The 20,658-nt window shown below is 34.2% G+C and overlaps 1 protein-coding gene across 9 annotated transcripts; it reads left to right on the forward strand.

Annotated features, from left to right (window-relative positions):
• Positions 1 to 279: 279 nt before the first annotated feature.
• On the forward strand, positions 280 to 18,584 carry LOC133830297 (protein MICRORCHIDIA 6-like). 9 transcript variants are annotated; one of them, XM_062260240.1, is made up of 21 exons: positions 280 to 522; positions 602 to 769; positions 2,760 to 3,119; positions 5,733 to 5,807; positions 5,929 to 5,963; positions 6,393 to 6,471; positions 6,590 to 6,679; positions 6,758 to 6,833; positions 7,224 to 7,302; positions 7,516 to 7,644; positions 8,207 to 8,305; positions 8,396 to 8,497; positions 8,580 to 8,726; positions 8,886 to 8,978; positions 9,497 to 9,548; positions 9,635 to 9,746; positions 16,433 to 16,599; positions 16,681 to 16,760; positions 17,593 to 17,675; positions 17,799 to 17,841; positions 18,124 to 18,584. In XM_062260240.1, the coding sequence occupies exons 3-21, from the start codon at positions 2,768 to 2,770 to the stop codon at positions 18,226 to 18,228; spliced, it is 1,998 nt and encodes a 665-aa protein (XP_062116224.1). In that variant the 5' UTR covers positions 280 to 522; positions 602 to 769; positions 2,760 to 2,767; the 3' UTR covers positions 18,229 to 18,584. The 9 variants fall into 9 exon arrangements, with proteins under 9 accessions (XP_062116224.1, XP_062116226.1, XP_062116225.1 ...); XM_062260242.1 differs by having other exon boundaries at positions 602 to 742; XM_062260241.1 differs by having other exon boundaries at positions 700 to 769.
• Positions 18,585 to 20,658: the final 2,074 nt, after the last annotated feature.

The raw sequence follows: 20,658 nt of genomic DNA on the forward strand, positions 1-20,658 counted from the left end.
ATAATACCATATGAGTATTATTGAAAATAAATGGTACCAAAATAATACTTTACAAAAATACATAATACCAAATAAATAAATTCCTTATTAAAAACTCTGATTTAAATAATTATATATTTTTTCAAACAACTTTTAAAATATATATTTGTATAATTGAACAAAAAATAAATATAAAATATAATTAATAATATAAAGAGTAAAATAATAATTTTATAACCAAGTCACTCTATAAAATAATCTATATTCTCTTTCCTTTCTCACAAAACCATATAAAAGAGTATCAATCTCCTTTCCATTCCTCTATTTTTAATCTCCCTCTCTCCACCCTTCCTCAATCTATCTTCCTCTTCTCTATCCTTCCATTCAAACATATCTCATAATTTTATGTCAACCATAGAATTATTTGGTTCTACAATTTTTCAATATTCAGTTACTTACAAAATCTTTAAAATTGGATCTCATTGCTTTTATTGATTTTGATTTAATGTTGGCTGTCAATTCCACTTCTCATCTATAAATAAGGTAAGTTCTTTCATCTTCTCCACCTATTTAGGTCCTAAATTGCAAGCTTTACCTTTATGGAATTTTTTGATTTTATTAGGTTTTAGCAACAGCTGATCTACACAGTGAGAGTGAAGAAAATAAAAAAAAAAAAAATCCTTGCATGGATTTCTGACTGGTTTCTTGACAAGTCTGCAGTTGTGTTTGGAAAATTTTCTTGGAATCTCTTGCATCTCAGAAGGTAGAGAACCACCGATCTCTTTTACAGGTTCTCTTTCCTAAATTTTCGAATTTATGATTTTTTTTCTTTCTTTTATATATATTAATTAAAGTTTAGTTTTAATTTGATACTATCCGTACTGGGTGACGTTTTCTTCTTGTAGAAGGAGAGCCACCACATCTATATTTCATCTTCTCTCCTCTTTGGTCAATTCTGAAGTTTTTTTTTAAAAAAAATGGTAAATTTAGTGTGTTTTATTTATAAATAAATTATAAACAAAATACATGTTTTACCAAATTTTATTTTAAATATAAATACCTTAAATATTTGTATTTAATTGAGTTAAAAAGTTTTACTTTCTCAATTTGATTTTAGGATTTTTTTTAGGATGGTGTAACAATGATAAAGATAATTGAATTTAGGGAATATTTGACAAAGTCATTTTTCAATTGTCATTTTGCACAATGGTTTCTTTTTTTGTATATAATTTTTTGTAAAATAGCATTTCACTCAATTGTTTCATGGTATACTCATACCTTGTATGAAGGTTATTTTGTAAAAAAATTATCAAAAAATACTATTTTGTTATTTTGTAAGGTGACATTAAAAAAATATCTATTAAGGGCAAAATTATTTTTAAAATTACCAAAATTTAAAATATTTTTGCACTTACTTTATAGTTATAACTTTTACCCGAGTTATTTTCTAAAATATTAGATAAAAGTTAAGTAATTAAATTAAATTAATATTGTTTTATAGTTGGGATTTGATTATAAAATTTTATTGACAAAGGAGTAACTTAGAAGGTAATAATACTGTGGTTATAGACATAGTCTAGTCGTACTACACCTCTTTTCACAAAGAAGTCCCAAGTTTAAATCCCCATCACCCAATGTCAAAAAAAATTAGGGGCACCTTTTGACCTTTGTTTTTTTTTTTTTATCATTTCTTAATATACTCTACAATTTTTTTTGTCTCCAAATTATACATTTCCTCTCTTTTCCACCATTATTTATTCCTCTATAAAAATGTTTTAAATTTTTATTAATATTACAAGTCATTGTTAGAGTTTATTTCTTAAGTTTTGAGACTAGAGAACATTAAAAAAAATACAAAAAGATTGTATCAATAATACCAATACCAAAAAAGGTGAAAAATAGCATCAATAATACCAAAAAAAAAAGTATCTCAAATGGTCAAACTTTTGTTTAGCTTATGCAAAATTTAAGATTGATGAAGTCTGGGGTTTGAATCATTTTGCTAGTCGTATGTCTAAAGTGGAAAATACCACACCAAGATAGAGGGTACAAATGATACAAGAAGGGTCTTAAAAAGAGATTTGTGATAGTTAAAGTTTTATAGGTCAAGACGAAGTAAGTTGGCTGGTCTTATTCTCCTAAAGGAAGACTAAAGGTGAGCATTCTAAGGTGGAAAAGGGCGCTAGACCTTTAGACAATGAAAACATTGGTGTGGGTTTGAATCACAATTATTTGTCACTATGCACAGCTAGTTTCAACATTGTTGGAGAAGGTGAAGTGTGTAACGAAGAACTATTTAGGTTTTGATAATTGTTGACGTTGCCTCTCACCCTATTCAATTAAAGTAGTCTCATTTCTAAAAATAATGTAGTAGTTGATATTGGACAAATTTGAAACTTTAAATCAATTATATGAATGTTATCACTAAGCTTTTGTTGTTTTTCTTCTTTTCTTAGAAATAAAATCTTAATTTACTAAGCTTATATATGTTTATGGGGAACTTTATCTTTACTTTAAAACTATATAAATCTTCACTAGAATAAATCTCTAGTGAATGTCCAAATTTAAGTTATTTTGCATCATCAACTTCTAGCAAGGTTTGTTGAATTGGTGGGGTAATTCATTTTCAATCCTTATCATTGATATGTCTATCTCATTAAATATGAATTTTTATGTTGTTTGGTCATGTTGATGCATTTTTTTTTCTCCTTCTTTAGTTGATATTCTCCCTTTTATGGTCAACTTGTTTACTTTATTGTGTACATCTTTCACTTCTCTAGCGTTCAGGATGACAATAGTAGACGTTGTGGACTTATCTAGTGATGATGAACCGCGAGAGTTGGACGTAAAACCTATTAAGTTAGAGCCAAATTTGGTCGGAAGTACATTGCAACCAAACAAGAATAGTAAAGTCCAATTTTCAAAGGATCAAATGTGCATATCCTCAAGACATGAAAATGAAGAGAGTGAGGGCCTATATGCTTCAAGTACTAGTCATAGTATATTGGATCAAGGGCAATCTCCAGTGGAAGATGCATGTCTTTTGTCGACATTATCTATGTCTCCAGCTCCAATTTGTCGACAATTTTGGAAAGCTGGGAACTACAACGATGCTCTTGGTTCCAAAATCCCAGTTCAAAGTATTTCACTATCTACTACTCCATTTTGTTAGGATATGCATGTTATATTTCAAGTCTTATGTAGTTACTCTCAAAAGAAGTGCCACAAGACCTTAAGTGTTATAATTAGTTGAATTTTTTATGAATATAAATTTTTACCGTATATATTTAGATTAAAATTTTAATAAATGAATAAATATTATTTCACCATTTAGAAAGATGATCAGAAATTTAGATATAGAGTTTAGAGTGAATGTATAAAATAGCTCACTACACTAGAGTCACAACATATGCATAAATTAGCTCTATATAGTGGATGTGATAGATGTATAAGTTATCCTCAAATCTTCTGTGTAGTCGTGTATTAACATGTTACTTTTCTTTTGAGTTTTACAATTTGTGATTGAGTTCAATAGTTGTGATTATGTGTTTATCAACATTCGTGTGTCATTAGTAATTCCTAAACATACTTTTAATATGATAGTTATCCTTCGTTTTTGTTTTTGCCACTTCTATCTTGAGAAAGTATCTTAGCTTACTTTCTCTCTTTGATCTCGCACTATCTAGCAAATTATGTCATATAATTCAATTATCACCTCTAGGTTATCAATGTCATCCACACAAATTAATGTTCTCTTTCCCCTATAAGAGTGCTTGATAAGCAAGGTGTGGTCACCATGGCTCTAGTTAGTCCCTTTTTTGGACTTTGTAAATCTCTCAAGCTAAGCTTTTTGTAGATTGTTATAGTCCATATAGAGACTTTCTCAATTTGCATACCTTTGATGTAGGAATGATCTCATTATGCCTTGAAGGCAAAGGCAAATTTATATAAACTAATTCTTCAAGGCATTCATGTAGAAATGCATTCTTGACATCAAATTGGTGCCTTGAGCAGTCTAGGTATGTTGCATGTTATAGGAGAGTGCTAATTGTGTTCATTTTAAGCTATTGAAACAAATATCTTTTAATAATCAACACCACATGTTATAGTGTATCATTTCACCGCTAGACGTGTTTTGTATCTTTTTATTGATCCATTTTTTTTATATGATAGTGAAAATCCATTTGCACCTCTCTTTTATTCCAATCACATATATTCACCACTTCCTAGGTTTTCTTTTCTCCTAAGGACCTTCATTTCTTTATGACAACTCTCCATAAATTCTAGTATATCTTCTTGGATTGAAGTTAAGACTAATTTTGAGGTCAATTGAATAATAAATGCCAAAAATTCTGGTGAAGGATACAAAATAAGAAATAGGATATGATGAGTACATATTCTCACCTCATTTCTAACAATAATTTGTAAATTCAGATCCTTTATAGAAAGTTTGTTTAGATTTTCATTACCATTCTTAGATTTGATGATCGAGGGGTGTAAGTTAGTCAATCTTCTATTCCTCTTTTTTTTAAACCTTTCTTGTTAAGTTTATTATGGTGAAGGGGTAACCATTAGGTTGTATGGGTTGAATGCCCTATTAGGTAATATCCATTGTCACACAACCTTATTGAGTGGAGGAGTATATTAGGAAAATGCATTTAAGTTCTTTAAGATCAAGCTTTCCTCGAAGGTGACTATCTATATGTGACACCTACTAGGGTAGAATTTTCTCTCAAAAGACCTATGAGAAGATTCTTCAAGTGGTTATAAACCACCAACTCATCTCATACTTAGTCAATGTGAGATACTAATGATACACCCTCTTTAAAGTTGACTTCCATGGAAACCCACTTTATGGCCACCCACTATGCGACAACCCACTCTGTGGTGACTCACTCTACATCAACCCCTAAATGGTGTCCCACTCTATAGTGACACTCTATGCTAGCCCACTCTAAGCTTCTGTTAGGTCGCCTTTTTTCACGACGTGGATTCTCTTAGAGGGTGTTGGCTCTGATACCATTTGTTACAACTATTTGGGTAGAACTCATTCTTAAAGAACTAGCCAATAAGAAGAGGGTCACTAACTAGTCCCATACTTGGTGGATATGGTATCCTAACAAATTCTTAAAGAACTTATGCAACCATGACACAACCTAATCATCAAGCAATTGAGGACAAATTTGCCTAAATTTTATAGTTGACTCATATGCTTACTAACTTTTTTGTTTTTTTGTTAAGAATTAGTGGAGATAGTTGTTTGTATTAGAGAAAGTAGACTAAAGAAAAAACCCTAGTCAAACTCTAAATACTTTACATTTCACCCTGCCATAATTTTCTACTATCTCTTCACTCTGAGTGGAGTTTGTTGTTAAACACCACATCACAAGATTGTGGGATCACAATTGGAAAACCCAAGTTCTTTAGATGTCTATACAAAGAAATGATTAGCGTTCTCTTTGCTAACTCAATGCAAGCCTTTTGTATGGTTCTTTTAATAAAGTTAAATTTGGATTTAGCATTTGTGACCTCTTATAGTGCTTGCAATGTAAAATGAGCAAAATATGTGTGTATTCAAACATATTATGATGAAAAAGTATGATAATTTTTGTAGTTTTTTGAAAAGCATAAATTTCATTGAAATCCTATGATGACATAATTTGGATGGTTGATTAAACTTTGAAGTTGTATAATAATTATTGTACATGATTGTCAATGCTTACGTATCTATACATTTACTTTGTGGATTGCAGATGGAAAAAACTATCTACAAGTCCACCCTATGTTTCTTCATTCCAATGCCACTTCACATAAGTGGGCATTTGGTGGTATGTTCATACTGTTTATATGTTGCTTCTATCAAATAATCTTGTTTTCATTCATAAAAATGCTACTTCTTATAGCGGGTAATGGAAGTCATCTTCACTTGAATTTAATCTGTGTTTTCAGCCATAGCAGAACTGCTTGACAATGCAATTGATGAGGTAAACCTTAATTGTTTAACTTGTCTTTTCTTAACATTGACCCTTTGAGTTTTTTTTCAATGAATGAATCAATGGACATAGACCATAAATTTGAGAGAAAAACAAAATTAAAATTAGTGTATGAGCTGGAATGGCACATTTTATATTTCTAGAAAGTTCAAGATTGTGTAGTTCCTTTAGGCTTATTATATGAAAGGAGTTGTTGTTTTCACAGGAGTTTAGTCAGGTGGCTCTTTTGCTTATTTCTCTTAGAAGCTGAATTTGAAACATATTAACTATGCTACCATTTAGTCTCACCCTTTTTTACTTTTAATTAATAACGAAGTTCTTAAGTATGAAACTTTTTCTCTAATGATAATGTTGTGTAGTTTCAACTTGTCAGACAGTTTTGTAAACTTCACTCTCTTTTTGTTCTAAAAACTTGGATAGATCCGAAATGGGGCCACTTTTGTAGCTGTAGATAAAATCTTGAATCCAAGAAATGGAAATCCAGCCTTGTTAATTCAAGGTATTGTGTACAATCTTCATCTAACAATAAAATGTAGTTTGGAGGCATTGCCTTGTTTTTATTCATAATTATGTGTCTCCCAACTCAATGTTTCTAAAACTATATGTATTTTAATCAGATGATGGTGGTGGAATGGGCCCTGAGGCTATGCGGCAATGTATGAGTTTTGGCTTTTCAGTAAATAAGTCAAAATCAGCAATTGGACAATGTACAAATTCTAGCCTTGTTTATTTTATTTTTATTTTTGTATGTTATTTAAATTAATTAACCTATATAAGCTTTTCAGATGGAAATGGCTTCAAGACTAGTACAATGAGACTTGGTGCAGATGTTATCGTCTTCAGTCGCCACATGAATAATGGGTTTGTCAAATTTAATGTTATTAAATTTCCAAGTTTTGTAATTGGACAGTATATCTCCTTACCTTCTACCAACCATGGCCTTAATTTGTAACAAAGCATATCTCTACCTTCTATTCAAGTGGATATTCTTCTTTTCAGTTAATGATGTAGTGTCCCACTTTTTTATTATTGATTTTGTAGTCTGTGAGTTATGATTGTATGAATATAGTGTAGCAGATGTGTCTGATATTTTGTAATCTAAAATTTATGTTCTTTCCCTTCTGAAAGTTAAATTTAGGTATCCTAAAACTTTGACATTTAGTTTAAACTAACATCCAGCAACTTATTAAGTGTATTTACATTTTTGGTCATATGAAGAATAATATGCGTAGGTCTTATTTCTATGGGCAGGATATTGACTCAAAGCATAGGGCTTCTCTCTTATACATTTTTAAGAACAACAGGCTGTGACAGGATAGTTGTACCTATGGTGAGCTTCATTGCCTAATATGACATTTAGTAGGCCTCTTTACTTCTATGAATTCTTGTTCATCTCATTTAATGTGTTAGTAGCTTTATGAATTCAAATGTTGGTACTTTGTTGTGGAGAAAGTCAGCAATTGAGGGTTTACTGTTTTGTAGTTTCACGTGTCTTATGGATTTTGGTTGTGTGCTGTTTGATTCATGTATTTAATAATTGCAGGTTCATTATAAGTATAATACATCAAATGGCACGTTGGACTTCTTGCATGGTAGAGAGAATTTTATGTCTAATCTTTTGATATTGTTACAGTGGTCTCCTTATGCCACAGAAGCAAAGCTTCTAAAGCAAGTAAGCTTTTCCATAATCGTGTCTATTCTGATAACTTGCTCGATCCTTTTTAAATACACACCCACCTGTACAAATATATAAATTAAGTTTGTTTTGCAATTCTTTTTCGTTTTTCAGTAAGTGACATTGATGATTTCTTTTACCGTATGAAGAGGCATTATCCTGAATATCTCAGGTTTTTTTTTCATTGGTTATTTGAATGTGTACTGTATACCTTCAATGGGTAGCACATAATTTTAACAAGTCATGTTTGTGCATGTGACTAGACTATGATTATAAATATATTATGATGTACAATCACAATCTTTAAGCAAGTTAGAAAACAAAATGCTTTTATAACCTTTTGTATATTCACTACCCACAAAGGTACCTAAAACTTAATTATATCCCATTAATAGTTTAAATCTTCTCGCATATTATCTTAAAAAAATCCTCTTTTTTCCTTCTAACCAAATTGTCTTACAGATTGTCATACAATACTGACAATGTTTACTGCAAAGTGATGTGTTTAACATTTTCCTTTCTAGCCTCACTTTTATATCAGCTTTCAATTTTATGACAGTTTAATGACATTGGGTCTCACGGCACAAAAGTTATTGTCTACAACTTATGGTTTAATGATGATGGAGTTACTGAGCTAGACTTCAATACAGATCCTCAGGTAACTTGTTTTGTCTCTCTTTATTTTCCTCTCTTACAAAATGTATCTTTACTTATTTAGTGGCCTTATATGTTGATTGTTGCATTGCAGGATGTTTGTATTAGTGGGGATACTAGAAAAATTGAAACAATCCCTACTTTGATGTCAATAAATGAACAGCACATAGGCAACCGGTTCCAATATTCTCTTCGTGTAAGTCGATGGTAGAAAAACTTCCAAACAAATAGGACAATCAGAAATCAAAATTTTAACTGTAGTATTCTTGTGCCTTCAGGTCTACCTGTCCATCTTATACTTTCGAATACCAGAAAGTTTCAGAATAATACTTAGAGGGGCAGTTGTGGTACAACACAACATTGCAAATGATCTCAAATTTCCAGAATTTATCCTGTATAGACCTCATAGCTCAGGAACTGTGGAGGTTGGTTTTACTATGTTTTTTTAGTTATCTTCATCAAGTTTCAAGGTTACATGAACTCTTATTCCCAGGATGCAATTAGTAAAGTTTTGTTGGTATAGATTTAGTGGTGTTGAACTTGCAGCTCTCTGGTTTAACTTGAACTGTTTGCCCATTATTCAGGGTCAAGTTATTACAACTATTGGGTTTCTTAAAGAGGCTCCGGATGTCAGTATCCATGGCTTCTGTGTCTACCATAGAAATCGCCTAATTCTTGTAAGTATTTTTTACTTTAGAAGTTAATATTGTAGTGTGACACCGTGCTCTTGATATATGAATGAATATGTTCCATTTAGTATAAATCTATGGGATGTTTCCACTACCTCGCAAGTATAAGTTATTTCATGGGTATCGTACAATGCATTGATTTGATACTGTAGAGGCTGGGCATTTCATTATCTTGATTTTCTTCTTCTGTATTGTGTTTGTATCTTCAAAAATATGTGTTTTAATTTTACCAAGTTTTTATAGAAGCATATATTTTGACTTCAAGTGTTGCCGTACAATTTATTGTACTTGTACATTATACATATATTTACACTTTCTGGACCTTTGTCTTGTAACTGAGTTATCCATTAGTATTTTCAGGTTTCCTTATTTCGCTGCAATGTTTTTTGAAAGGTTTATTTTCTAATTTGTTGTATGTACAATCTCATATGAAACATTTTACGCTATCATTTCTCGAGAGCAATTTGCACATATAAGAGATCTTTACAGTATTGTCTTTCCTACAGCCTTTTTGGCAGGTCATAAGCTATAGATATAGTAAAGGAAGGGGAGTTGTTGGTAAGAACCTGCTACCTGAATCAGATTTCTTGGATTTTAAGATTGCAGAAAATGTGTTACTAATTTATTATTATTATTTATTTCAGGAGTGCTAGAAGCAAATTTTATTCAACCAACACATAACAAACAAGATTTTGAGAAAAGTTCTCTTTTTCAGAAACTTGAAGTTCGTCTAAAGGACATGACCTGGGAATACTGGTGAGCTTTTAAATCACTTTTGTATTATGTTATGTGTGAAAGGTTTTATTGTCCTTCCAGTACTTTGATAGGCCTGGCATTCAAATTATCTATGCTTAGGTGTAATATAAGCAGCTTATATGGCTGCAAGGGAGTGGATGCTTGGGTAGATTCTTTTCTTATCTAAGGACAGGTGGCATCGATGAGTTTGTTAGCTTTGAGAATAGAGACATTTTAGAAGAGTGTGTTCCCAATATAATTGGAAAAGGGTGAGTTAGGGAATTAGTACGGTAGTAAAGGAGATTTTGCTCTAGGAGGTTGATGAAATGGTGAGGAAAAAACTGTTTCTTACTATATTTCTATTCACTGATATTCTGTACATTAAATACAGGAATAGGTACCGATTCCTATTCCCAGGAATCCCAAAGATCAAAACATTAAAAACCTATTTTCTTCTAACTGTCAACACTCCCCCTCAAGCTGGACTATAGATATTGATGAGTCCAAGCTTGTTTACAAGAAAATCAAATATTTGTTCAGATAGTCCCTTTGTGAGAATATCAGCAAGCTGTTCATTAGTATGCACATATCTAATGCTGATAACTCTGTCAATTTTTTCTTTGATGAAGTGACGGTCAACTTCCACGTGTTTGGTTCTGTCATGATGTATAGGGTTATGTGCAATGCTGATAGTAGATTGGTTATCACAGTAGAGCTGAATAGGGGCTTCATATTTAATTTTCAATTCTTCTAGTAGATGTTTGATCCATATAGCTTCACACACTCCATGAGCCATGGCTCTATACTCGCCATGTGGTTACATTCCCCCATACCATTGTGCAATATCCAGATATAGACTTTCTATCATCAATTAAACCAGCCCAGTTTGCATCTGTGAACACTTTAACCTTTCTCTCAGTTGTCTTCCTGAAAAAAAGACCCTTTCCTGGAGTTTGCTTGAGATATCTCAGAATTTGATACACTACATTGAGATGTCCTTGACACGGATCATGCATGTATTGACTGACTAGACTCACTGCAAAAGCAATGTCGGGTCTAGTATGTGAGAGGTAGATGAGTTTTCCTACCAGCTGTTGGTACTTCCCCTTGTCAACTGGACTTCTTTCAAACATTTTCTTTTTGTCTCTGAGCTCAATTGGAGTTTTGCTGGGTCTGCTTCCGAGCATTCCTGTCTCCTTTAGAAGATCTAGAGTGTATTTTCTCTGGGACACGGAAATACCTTTTTTACTTCTAGCAAATTCCATACCCAGAAAATATTTGAGAGCACCGAGATCTTTGACTTCGAACTCATTTGCCAACATTTCTTTGATTGAGTTTATCTCCTCAATGTGATTACCAGTGATAATTATGTCATCAACATATACGATTAGTACTGCAATTTTTCCACTTCCTAAGTGTTTGACAAAGAGAGTGTGATCAGTCTGGCCTTGTATGTATCCAAGCCCTTTGACAACTTTCAGGAAACGATTGAACCATGCTCGGGGAGATTGTTTCAAGCCGTAGAGAGATTTGTTCAGTTTGCAAACTGTGGTTGTCTTGAGAGATTCTTCAAATCCCGGAGGCTGACTCATATACACTTCTTCTTCAAGTTCCCCATTCAAGAACGCATTCTTTACATCAAGCTGATGTAATTCCCAATCCATGTTAACAGCTAGTGAGAGAAGAACTCTGATAGTGTTGAGTTTGGCAACTGGAGCGAATGTTTCCATGTAGTCAATTCCATAAGTTTGAGCAAACCCCTTGGCAACTAACCGAGCTTTGTACCTCTCAATAGATCCATTTGCATTGAATTTGACGGTGAACACCCATTTGCACCCTATTACCTTCTTGTCTGGTGGTAACTCTACTAATTTCCACGTTCCATTATGTTTAAGTGCTCTTATTTCTTCTGCTGCTTTCCACTGAGGAGAATCAAGAGCTTCTTCGATATTCTTGGGAATCACAATATTTGATAGATTCGAGGTGAAAGCTTTAAATGGAGATGATAATTTTGAGTAAGAAATGAACTTTGAAATGGGGTGTTGGGTACATGATCTGGTTCCTTTCCTTAATGCAATAGGAATATCTAGATCTGACTGTTTGTTAGATTGGAAAATACCTGGATCTTTTGAGGGAAGCGGTTCCATCACCGGATTGGGCGTTTGACTGTGCTGAGGATTCATAACTTGTTTATTTCTCCTGGAATACACCCGAATCTCTTTCTGTACGTTTTGGTCTTGAGGATGTTCTTCTGGTTCAGTGTTTTTAGGAGAGGTTGGTGGATTTTCTTGTTCAGGAGGGAGAGTCTGGATATCTGGTTCAGAAGAAAGTGGAGTGGAAGAGGTAAATGGAAAAAGAGTTGTTAAGGGTAATTCTAACCCCCACGACCACTGAGCTTCTTGCTGGTGATGGTTGGACTCCCCCTGAAGCGATGTGGGAGTGAAGTAAGGAGTATCCTCGAAAAATGTGACGTCACATGAGATGAATGTTTTTTTGGTGATGGGACAATAACATCGATAACCTTTTTGGATAGGAGAGTAACCCAAAAACGCAGTCTTAATGGCTCTAGGATCAAATTTACTCCGATGGTGGGAGTGAACATGCACAAAAGCAGTGCAACCAAATACTTTAACAGGTAGAGTATTTGTAGAGATGTGAGGATGTAGAGATTGAAGAACAGAATATGGTGTTTTGAACTGAAGGGGTCGACTAGGGAGGCGATTAATGAGATAAGCAGCAGTAAGGTTAGCATCGCCCCAAAGATGTTTAGGGACATGCAAAGTGAACATAAGAGCACGAGCTACTTCTAAGAGATGGCGATTTTTGCGTTCAGCAACTCCATTCTGTTGCGGAGTATCAACACACGAGCTTTGATGGACAATCCCATTTTTGAGAAGATAGGGACCAAGAGTGGTATTGAAATATTCAGTACCATTGTCGGTACGGAGTATTCTTATAGATGTTTGGTACTGTGTTTGGATCATTTGATGAAAGTTCTGAAAATTTTGGCATGTTTCAGACTTACTTTTAAGAAGATAGACCCAAGTGAGACGTGTGTGATCATCAATGAAAGAGATAAACCATCGCTTACCATGAGAAGTATTGACCTTGGAAGATCCCCATATGTCACTATGAATTAGAGAGAATGGGTTGGAAGGTGTATATATTTTGTGAGGGAACGAAATTCGTGTGTGCTTGGCAAATTGACAAATATCACAATGAAAATCAGTAATATTCTTATTTACAAAAAACGATGGGAATAAGTGTTTTAAATATAAAAAACTTGGATGCCCAAGTCGACAATGCCATAACATAATTGTTTTTGAAACAGAGTTTGAAACAAACGATGAACTTGAACAAGAATTAGAAATAGAACTTGAACCCAAACCTAGTAGAGAAGAGAGTTCGTTAACTGGATGTTGCCTTTCAAAGAAATAAAGTCCGTTATGAACCCTAGCACTGCCAATCATCCTCCCCGATGATAGATCCTGAAATTGACAAGAGTTTGACATGAATTTAGCGAAGCAATGATTATCACTGGTTAATTTTTGGACAGAGATTAAATTGCATTTCAAAGAAGGAACATAAAGTACTGATTTAAGAATGAGGTCAGCAGATAATTTAATAGTGCCTATTCCAACAATAGGAGAATGGGTGTCGTTTGCAATTGTGACACTAGATTTAGTGGAACATGGAGAATAAGTATCAAACAAATGTGGTAAACGTGTCATGTGATCAGTGGCGCCCGAATCGATGATCCATGGTGTGTTGGAGGTGGAAGAAAAATTACCAGAGTGTGCAACAGATGCACTATGAGTCTCAGGACCGGAACTGGGTTTTATGGATGATTGACTCAAAAGAGTGTATAGGTGGGCAAGTTGTTCCTTACTGAATGAAGGGGTACCAACACTATTCTGATCATTGGTACTCTCAGTTTGAGTTTGATAGGCCTTTCTTTCATTTTGGCGGCGAGGGGTCCAATTGGGTGGTTTACCATGGATAACCCAACAAGTAGATCGAGTATGACCGTGACGTTGGCAGTGATCACACCAAGGTCGATCACCCTTACGATTAGGTCGAGGGTCGGGAGTGGATCTGCCATGTGGTGGAGGGCCAGATTTTGATACGAGAGCTGAGCTTTCAATGGGCTACAGGTCAGGAGTAGTGAGCATGACACGATGACGTGCTTCTTCACATCTAATCTCAGAGAAGGCTTCTTCAGTGTCAGGAAATGGGGCACGACCTACCAAACGACCTCTAACTTCATCAAGATTATTGTTTAACCCGGAAGAAATTCAAAGACTCGTTCTTTCTCTAACTGCTGCCGCTGGATTGTAGTGCAGTTAGCACATAGTGTTGTGGTATCCAGATACAAATCGAGCTCCTGCCACAAGTCTTGTAAGTCGGAAAAATATTGGGTAACAGTTTGATTACCTTGCTTGATTTCTTTAAGCTTGGTACGGATTTCGAAAATCTGAGAAGCGTTACCAAGGTTAGAATACATTTTCCGGGCAGTGTCCCACACCTCCTTAGCAGTCTTAAAGAACAGATATCTGCGGCTGATTTTTGAGTCCATTGAATTAATTATCCATGCAAGTACAATAGAATTTTTCGCTTGCCATACCTTGTATGCAGGATCATTGAAAAGAGGTGCAGGGAGATCACCAGTAATGTATCCTAGTTTACCACGACCACAAATAACAAGTTTGACAGATTGGGCCCATTGTAAATAATTTTTGCCATCAAGTTTATGGGCTGTAATATTAATTGAACCACTATCAAGGTTATAAAGAGAGCCCATAGACCCAATGGGCTAACTTGGCTGAGTGTGGGCTGAGTTGGGGTTAGGGTTACCTTCATTGGGCTGGGTTGAGTGAGGCCCAATATTTTGAGAGGTAACCTCCTCACTATTCGACATCACAGAGAGAGGCTGCTGGAGGGCTACGGGGCCGAGAGTGGAGCCGAGAGCTTCTGAGGGCTACGGGGGTCCGACTGTAGCGCTGCCGGACTGGACTGCCGCCGGAATGGACTGGCCAAGACGCTAGAGATGACGCTGGAGAGGAGCGACTGGAGGTTGAGCGCCGGAGCAGGTGCCAAATGACTTCGCCGGAGGCCTGGAGTGTCGCTGGACTGGTTTGCGACTGGAAGGAGGGACAACCGCCGGAAAAAATGGAGGAAAGCTGAGGGGGGGACAGAATCGAGCCTTACAGCTCTGATACCATGATGAAATGGTGAGGAAAAAACTGTTTCTTACTATATTTCTATTCACTGATATTCTGTACAACCTAGGACTAGAGGTATATATAGGAAATACATAAGTAATTACATTAAATACAGGAATAGGTACCGATTCCTATTCCCAGGAATCCCAAAGATCAAAACATTAAAAACCTATTTTCTTCTAACTGTCAACAGAGGTTGTTAGGTATCCAATAAAGAATTAAATAGGAATAAATTAAGGACTGGGAGTGTGAAAGATTTTCTAGAACCAATGAGTATATTTGAATATTGTAAGAGAGATTGAAAGGGGGTCTTGAATTGTATGTGTATGGATTTGGAGTTGTAGCTCTTGGGGAGAGTGGGGGTCTCTCGAATACCACCATGTATGTGTGTATGGTTCTTTGTATTGCCTACTGGTTTTTGCAATATACAGAGTAAGTCTTCTATTCTGTGAACTTGTGTACTGGTAGGTTGTGTGAACTTATTTAGGTCTTAACAGAGGTCTTGCAGGTCCCTATAGAACCTTGCAATCTTCTCTAACTGCTTTGCATTTAATATTGCAGACTACCATTGCCTTCTTCTTGTCTATTTTGTTTTGGTGCTGTTGTGTTGGTTTGGGACTTGCTTGTTTTACCCTTTTCTTTTTAGTACTCCATCCTATTGCTTGGCTATGTAGTGCGCTACAATTCATGATGATATATGGACAATGGAAATAATAAGTTAATTACAACATAGCATTGTTTACAATGCATACAATGCATGCAATAATTACATAATAATAGTTATTATTATTGAAGAAAGTATCTTTTGTATTCATCCGTATTGCACTATACATATATACATGCATATATATATTTGGAAACAGATCTGCTTGTATTATTGCTTGAAAATTATACAAGTATAATGGAAAGAACCATCAAGACAGACCAAAACAAAACACAAATACAGGGAAATATAAGAATTACATAAGAAAACTCTAATCTCACAGCCATGCTGAGAAAGGAATATGCACAAAATTCTTACACCGCAGCCGTAAGGCCATTTTGTGCTTAACAATTTCCCAAAGTGGGTTTGCATCATTATCCTTGTCATAAAAAATCTTGTTGTTTCTCTCTATCCATAATACCCTAAAAACAGCAGCTGCTATCGTTCTCCATAACTTCTGCTTCAGCTGATTTCCTTTAATCTGAAACAGCCATACTTCTTGACACCTAGCCAGAAGACACCAAGAAAACTTGAACTCCTTGAGAACTTTATACCAAAACTTCAAAGAAACTGAACAATGCACAAATAAGTGATCCATTGTTTCATTTTCATTTTGACCCTCCTTGGAAGAGTCTTTAGTGCATTATATTCATTGCAATGTATTGCCATTTGGTGTTTGCACAAGCATCCTTATTTCCTAATTCCTACTGAGTACTCATTTTTCATTTGTGATTCCTTGAAATTAATTAAAATATTAAACTTACAAATTTGATCTTTCACAGGGATCACCACTGTGGTTATATTGGGTATCAGGTCAAGATAAATTACCCTGTTAAGAAAACCCAACCGCCTTCAAGCTGTCACAATTTCTCTGATGTTGGTATTGCACAAGAATCGCTTGGAAGATCTGGACAATCACTTCCGAACTTTGAAAGCCAGCATGAACAGAGTTAGTAGTTGAATTAAGATCTTAATCACCATTGATTTTATGATATGGCTTCACAACATGTGTTACTTTTGTTAAATGTAGGCTTACAAATGAAAAGAAAGGAGCAATGGTCATTTGGAGAAATTCATAGGTTGAAAAAGCAGGCTGTTGGTGGAGTAAATGTAAGAGCACTCTCAATGAATTTTTTATCCTATCCTTTAAAATACATCACTAAAATTCATTTTTCTATTTGACATACTGTCTTTTACAATATACCTTCCATCAGCTTATCTGTTTTTTCTTCATATTATTTAAATGTTATGATTTTTAATATATTTTTTTATTCATTTTTAACTATGAAATAATGAAGAAAATTGAGTACAATGAGAAAAGAAAGATATATATATATATATATTTACAATCTTGAATGGCATTATGTATTGTAAAAGAAAAATTGTAGCAAAATGCAAAATATTTGTAAAATACAATATCTGATAGAGTCCTCTTGTAAGACTATTTCTTTATATTTTGAAGAAAAAAGTCTATTTTATATAACCATTGGGTATGCAAAACTAAAGGTTTTGAGGGACTATCTATTCTGGATTTAAGCAGAGAGTGGAACAAATTTTTTATAATGTTGCTTCGTTCCAATTCTGTTTTATTGCAAGCAATTTCTACTGTAATGTTGCTGTTTTCAGGTTTCATGTTTTTCCTCTTTGAGATTAACAGGAACATGATCCTATTCCTTTGTATTTTATTCGATTGAATACATACAAAGTTACGTTTTCTTTTTAAAAAAAAAAATTGGGAGTGCTCTAAGTATTCCATGGTACCTTTTAGCCAGTGTGGTCTGTATATGCAACTTTTGTAGGGACTTTCATGAAATCCATCCTTTTGGTGTGTCCACACAATCTATTAAATAGCACTTCAAATTCTTCGATGTGATGAATACATCTGCTTCCATGTGCTCTAACTAATCCTCTATGATCTTTCTTCCGTTGCATTTTCATGTAGAATTTAACTACTAGTAGAGATCAGTTGAAAGATCAAGAGGCGGCGGCAACCTTGATGCAGGAAAACAAAAAATTGCTTGCCAAGTGAGTATATGGCTATTTTCTTTCTACCTGGCCCTGATCAGCCCATTTTTGTTATTTTATCAATTAAAATCTTTTTTGAATTGAGTCCTTAGGAAAGTAATATAATATTTTTGTCTCTTTCAGATGCTTGGAATTTGAGAAAGAGGAGGAAGAACTTCACTTTAAGGTACTTGCAATATTAAGAAATTTGTTGTGTATTTTAAATGTCTATGCTTTGATTTAACGGGTCTTGTCAATCCTGCATTGCTATAAATATAATGCGTGAAAAGCTTTTTCTTGGAATACATGCCTTGGATCTTTTTAGACACCATTTCAAAAATCTTTGCTTTGATCCTTAAGCATGGAATTTAAGTAGGCATTGGATTTGGACACAGTTTTGACATGAAATGCAATTAAAAAACTACTTTTTAAACTTGTTTAACGAATATTCATTCTTGTTGCTGTGCAGGTGACACAACTCAAAAGCCAAATAAAAGAGGTTAGCAATGAGTACTCTCGGTTATTGGCCGAATTACAAGAAATGGAAACAATTAAGCCAGAAAAGGGTGTATGATTCCATTTAATTCTTTCATTTGTTAGACCAGACCAGTGATGTATATCCATAGATGGATTAGCCAAGCGGTTTCTAACATGTTCTTAGGTAGATATGAAGCAAAAATGATACCCACCAGTTCCCTTTTTCTCTTGTTTTGTCTAGTTATCAGCTAATGTAAATATCAGAAATGAGGCTTCTGACAGATGACATTCTAAGCCGGCTGCTTTCACAGTATACACAAGTAGAAGTATGTTGTACTTCAACATGCAATTTTCCTTTGTACAGATAAAGAACTTATAGAGAAACAGATGTTCTTTTGTTTAATATCACATTTTTATATATATTTTATGATAATAAATGTGATTTTTACCCCTTGGCAAGGTGTTGTTTAGTTTAGTTTAAGTCCCTGAATATGCGAGTGGTCCAAAGTTTAAGTCCTTGTAAAGGTATTTGAGATCTCATCTCAGTTAGTTTAGCAATGGGCAAACAATGGCAAAGGCATATATGCTTTGTTCGATCAAAAATCTTGCCGAGTGATATCATTCCATATGCCATATGTAGGTTAAGGGTAACATAAAATGAAATTACTGACTGAATCAATGAAATGACTACAATGATTGAATCACCAAGTGTTCACAGTATTGAATATAAGAGAACTCCCAGGGAAACATGCAAAAAGGCAGTCTAATGCTTAAGTTAGGAATCCTTTCAGAATCAACAACAAGAAAGTACAAGTGTGTGACATTAATCCATTGTCCTATTCCAAGTCCCATTGGGTGCCACTTGTATAACTCGGTAAGTCAGTTAAGAATTGAAATGCTTATAGTGAGTAGTCTTCGTTAGCAGCCTAAAGGCATCAAAAAATGGATATGAATAAGTATGTTTTGGCAAGATTGACCTTTTCCGACCCTTTAAAGGTCTGGTTCGATCAACCCAATGAAAGGTTGGGCGAGGTCAGGACCTCCCTTCATCCGAGCTTCTTCTCATGGCCTATTCATTGTTACTAATCACAATAATATTAATTATAAGAATTCACATTTAAATACACGAATAAATTTGGTCCACATAATCGCCTTTTTTTTATGTTGAAAATTCCCACGTGTCAAATAAGGAACAATTCTCATAAACCAAATTATGAAAGGAAATCTAAGTTTCTATGCTTGGGGACTTATCATTAAAAAATATGCTATCCACTATTAATATCAGGAACTGATGCTACTCTTTCACTGTTTTCCCAAAATGCCCTGGCTTATCTTTTTAGCCAATCTCTTCCTCTTCTCTCTTCTCCCGCTCCCTCTTTCTCTTGAAGAAAAAATTCATGGGTAAGGTAAGTATAAGAAAACTCAATGTAATGGCAAGTAAATATCACTTAAGACACTAATTACTGCATTTCGAATAGATCTGGACAAGATTTTTTTTTTTTGTGATTTTCTTTTTCCGGATATAAAAATCTTAAATTTGCAGATTATTGTCTTTGCTCGATGAAACTCGATGATTGCTCTATTCGATTCTTACAAGATGCGTAACTTTTCACTCGGGTATCTATTTAGGGTGATTTATTTTTGAAATTGGGTATTTTTTTTCGATATCTACATGTTTGAGATGTGTATATACACATCTCAAAAGTTTAAAACTTAAAAACATACCAAAACATCTCTTAAACGTGAGGTGTGTTTTGAATTTTTGTGACTTTTTCAAGCTTTACACTTCCCAAATGTTTATATACACTTATCAAATGTGTTGATCTCGAAAAAAATACCCAAATTAAAAAAAATCACAACAAACAGACACACGAGTAAAAAGTTACGTCTTTTTCAATAATCGCATTGAGCAACCATCGAGTTTCATCGAGCAAAGTCGATTTTTGATGAAAATCTTGATTTTGTAGGTTCCATCAAGTTGGCATCAAGCAAAGTCGATTTTCTAAAAAATTTAGAGTTTCGAATTTGAAAAAAAAATGCAATAAAAACCAAAAAAGCATGTCTAGATTTGTTCGAAATGTTGTTAGTGTCTTAAGTGATACTTACTTGCCATTACATTGAGTACTCTTATATTTTACCTTACTCATGGTTTTTTTCTTTAAAAAACCTTAAAACTTGGAGGTGTGTGGGTGGGTAGCTTAGCATGGATGGCATCACCATTAGGCTAAAGGAGGGGTGAAATGTTTTGAAATTTGCAGAAAATCAATTTTGCTCGATAGTGCTCAATGCTAGCTCATTTGGGCTTTCAAAATAAAGATTTTCATGAAAATTTTGATTTTTCGCGATGAAACTCAATGGTTGCTCTGTATTTCTTAATGAGATTCTTGCAAGAGGTGTAATTTTTTACTCGGGTATCCGTTTGGGGTGATTTTTTTTTTTTGAATTTGGATATTTTTTTTTAGATCTACACATTTGAGATGCGTACGTACTCATTTGAAAAGTTTAAAACTTGAACACATACCAAAAC

The sequence above is a fragment of the Humulus lupulus genome, chromosome 4 (genome assembly GCF_963169125.1).
Source record: "Humulus lupulus chromosome 4, drHumLupu1.1, whole genome shotgun sequence".
Classification (NCBI taxonomy): Eukaryota; Viridiplantae; Streptophyta; class Magnoliopsida; order Rosales; family Cannabaceae; genus Humulus; species Humulus lupulus.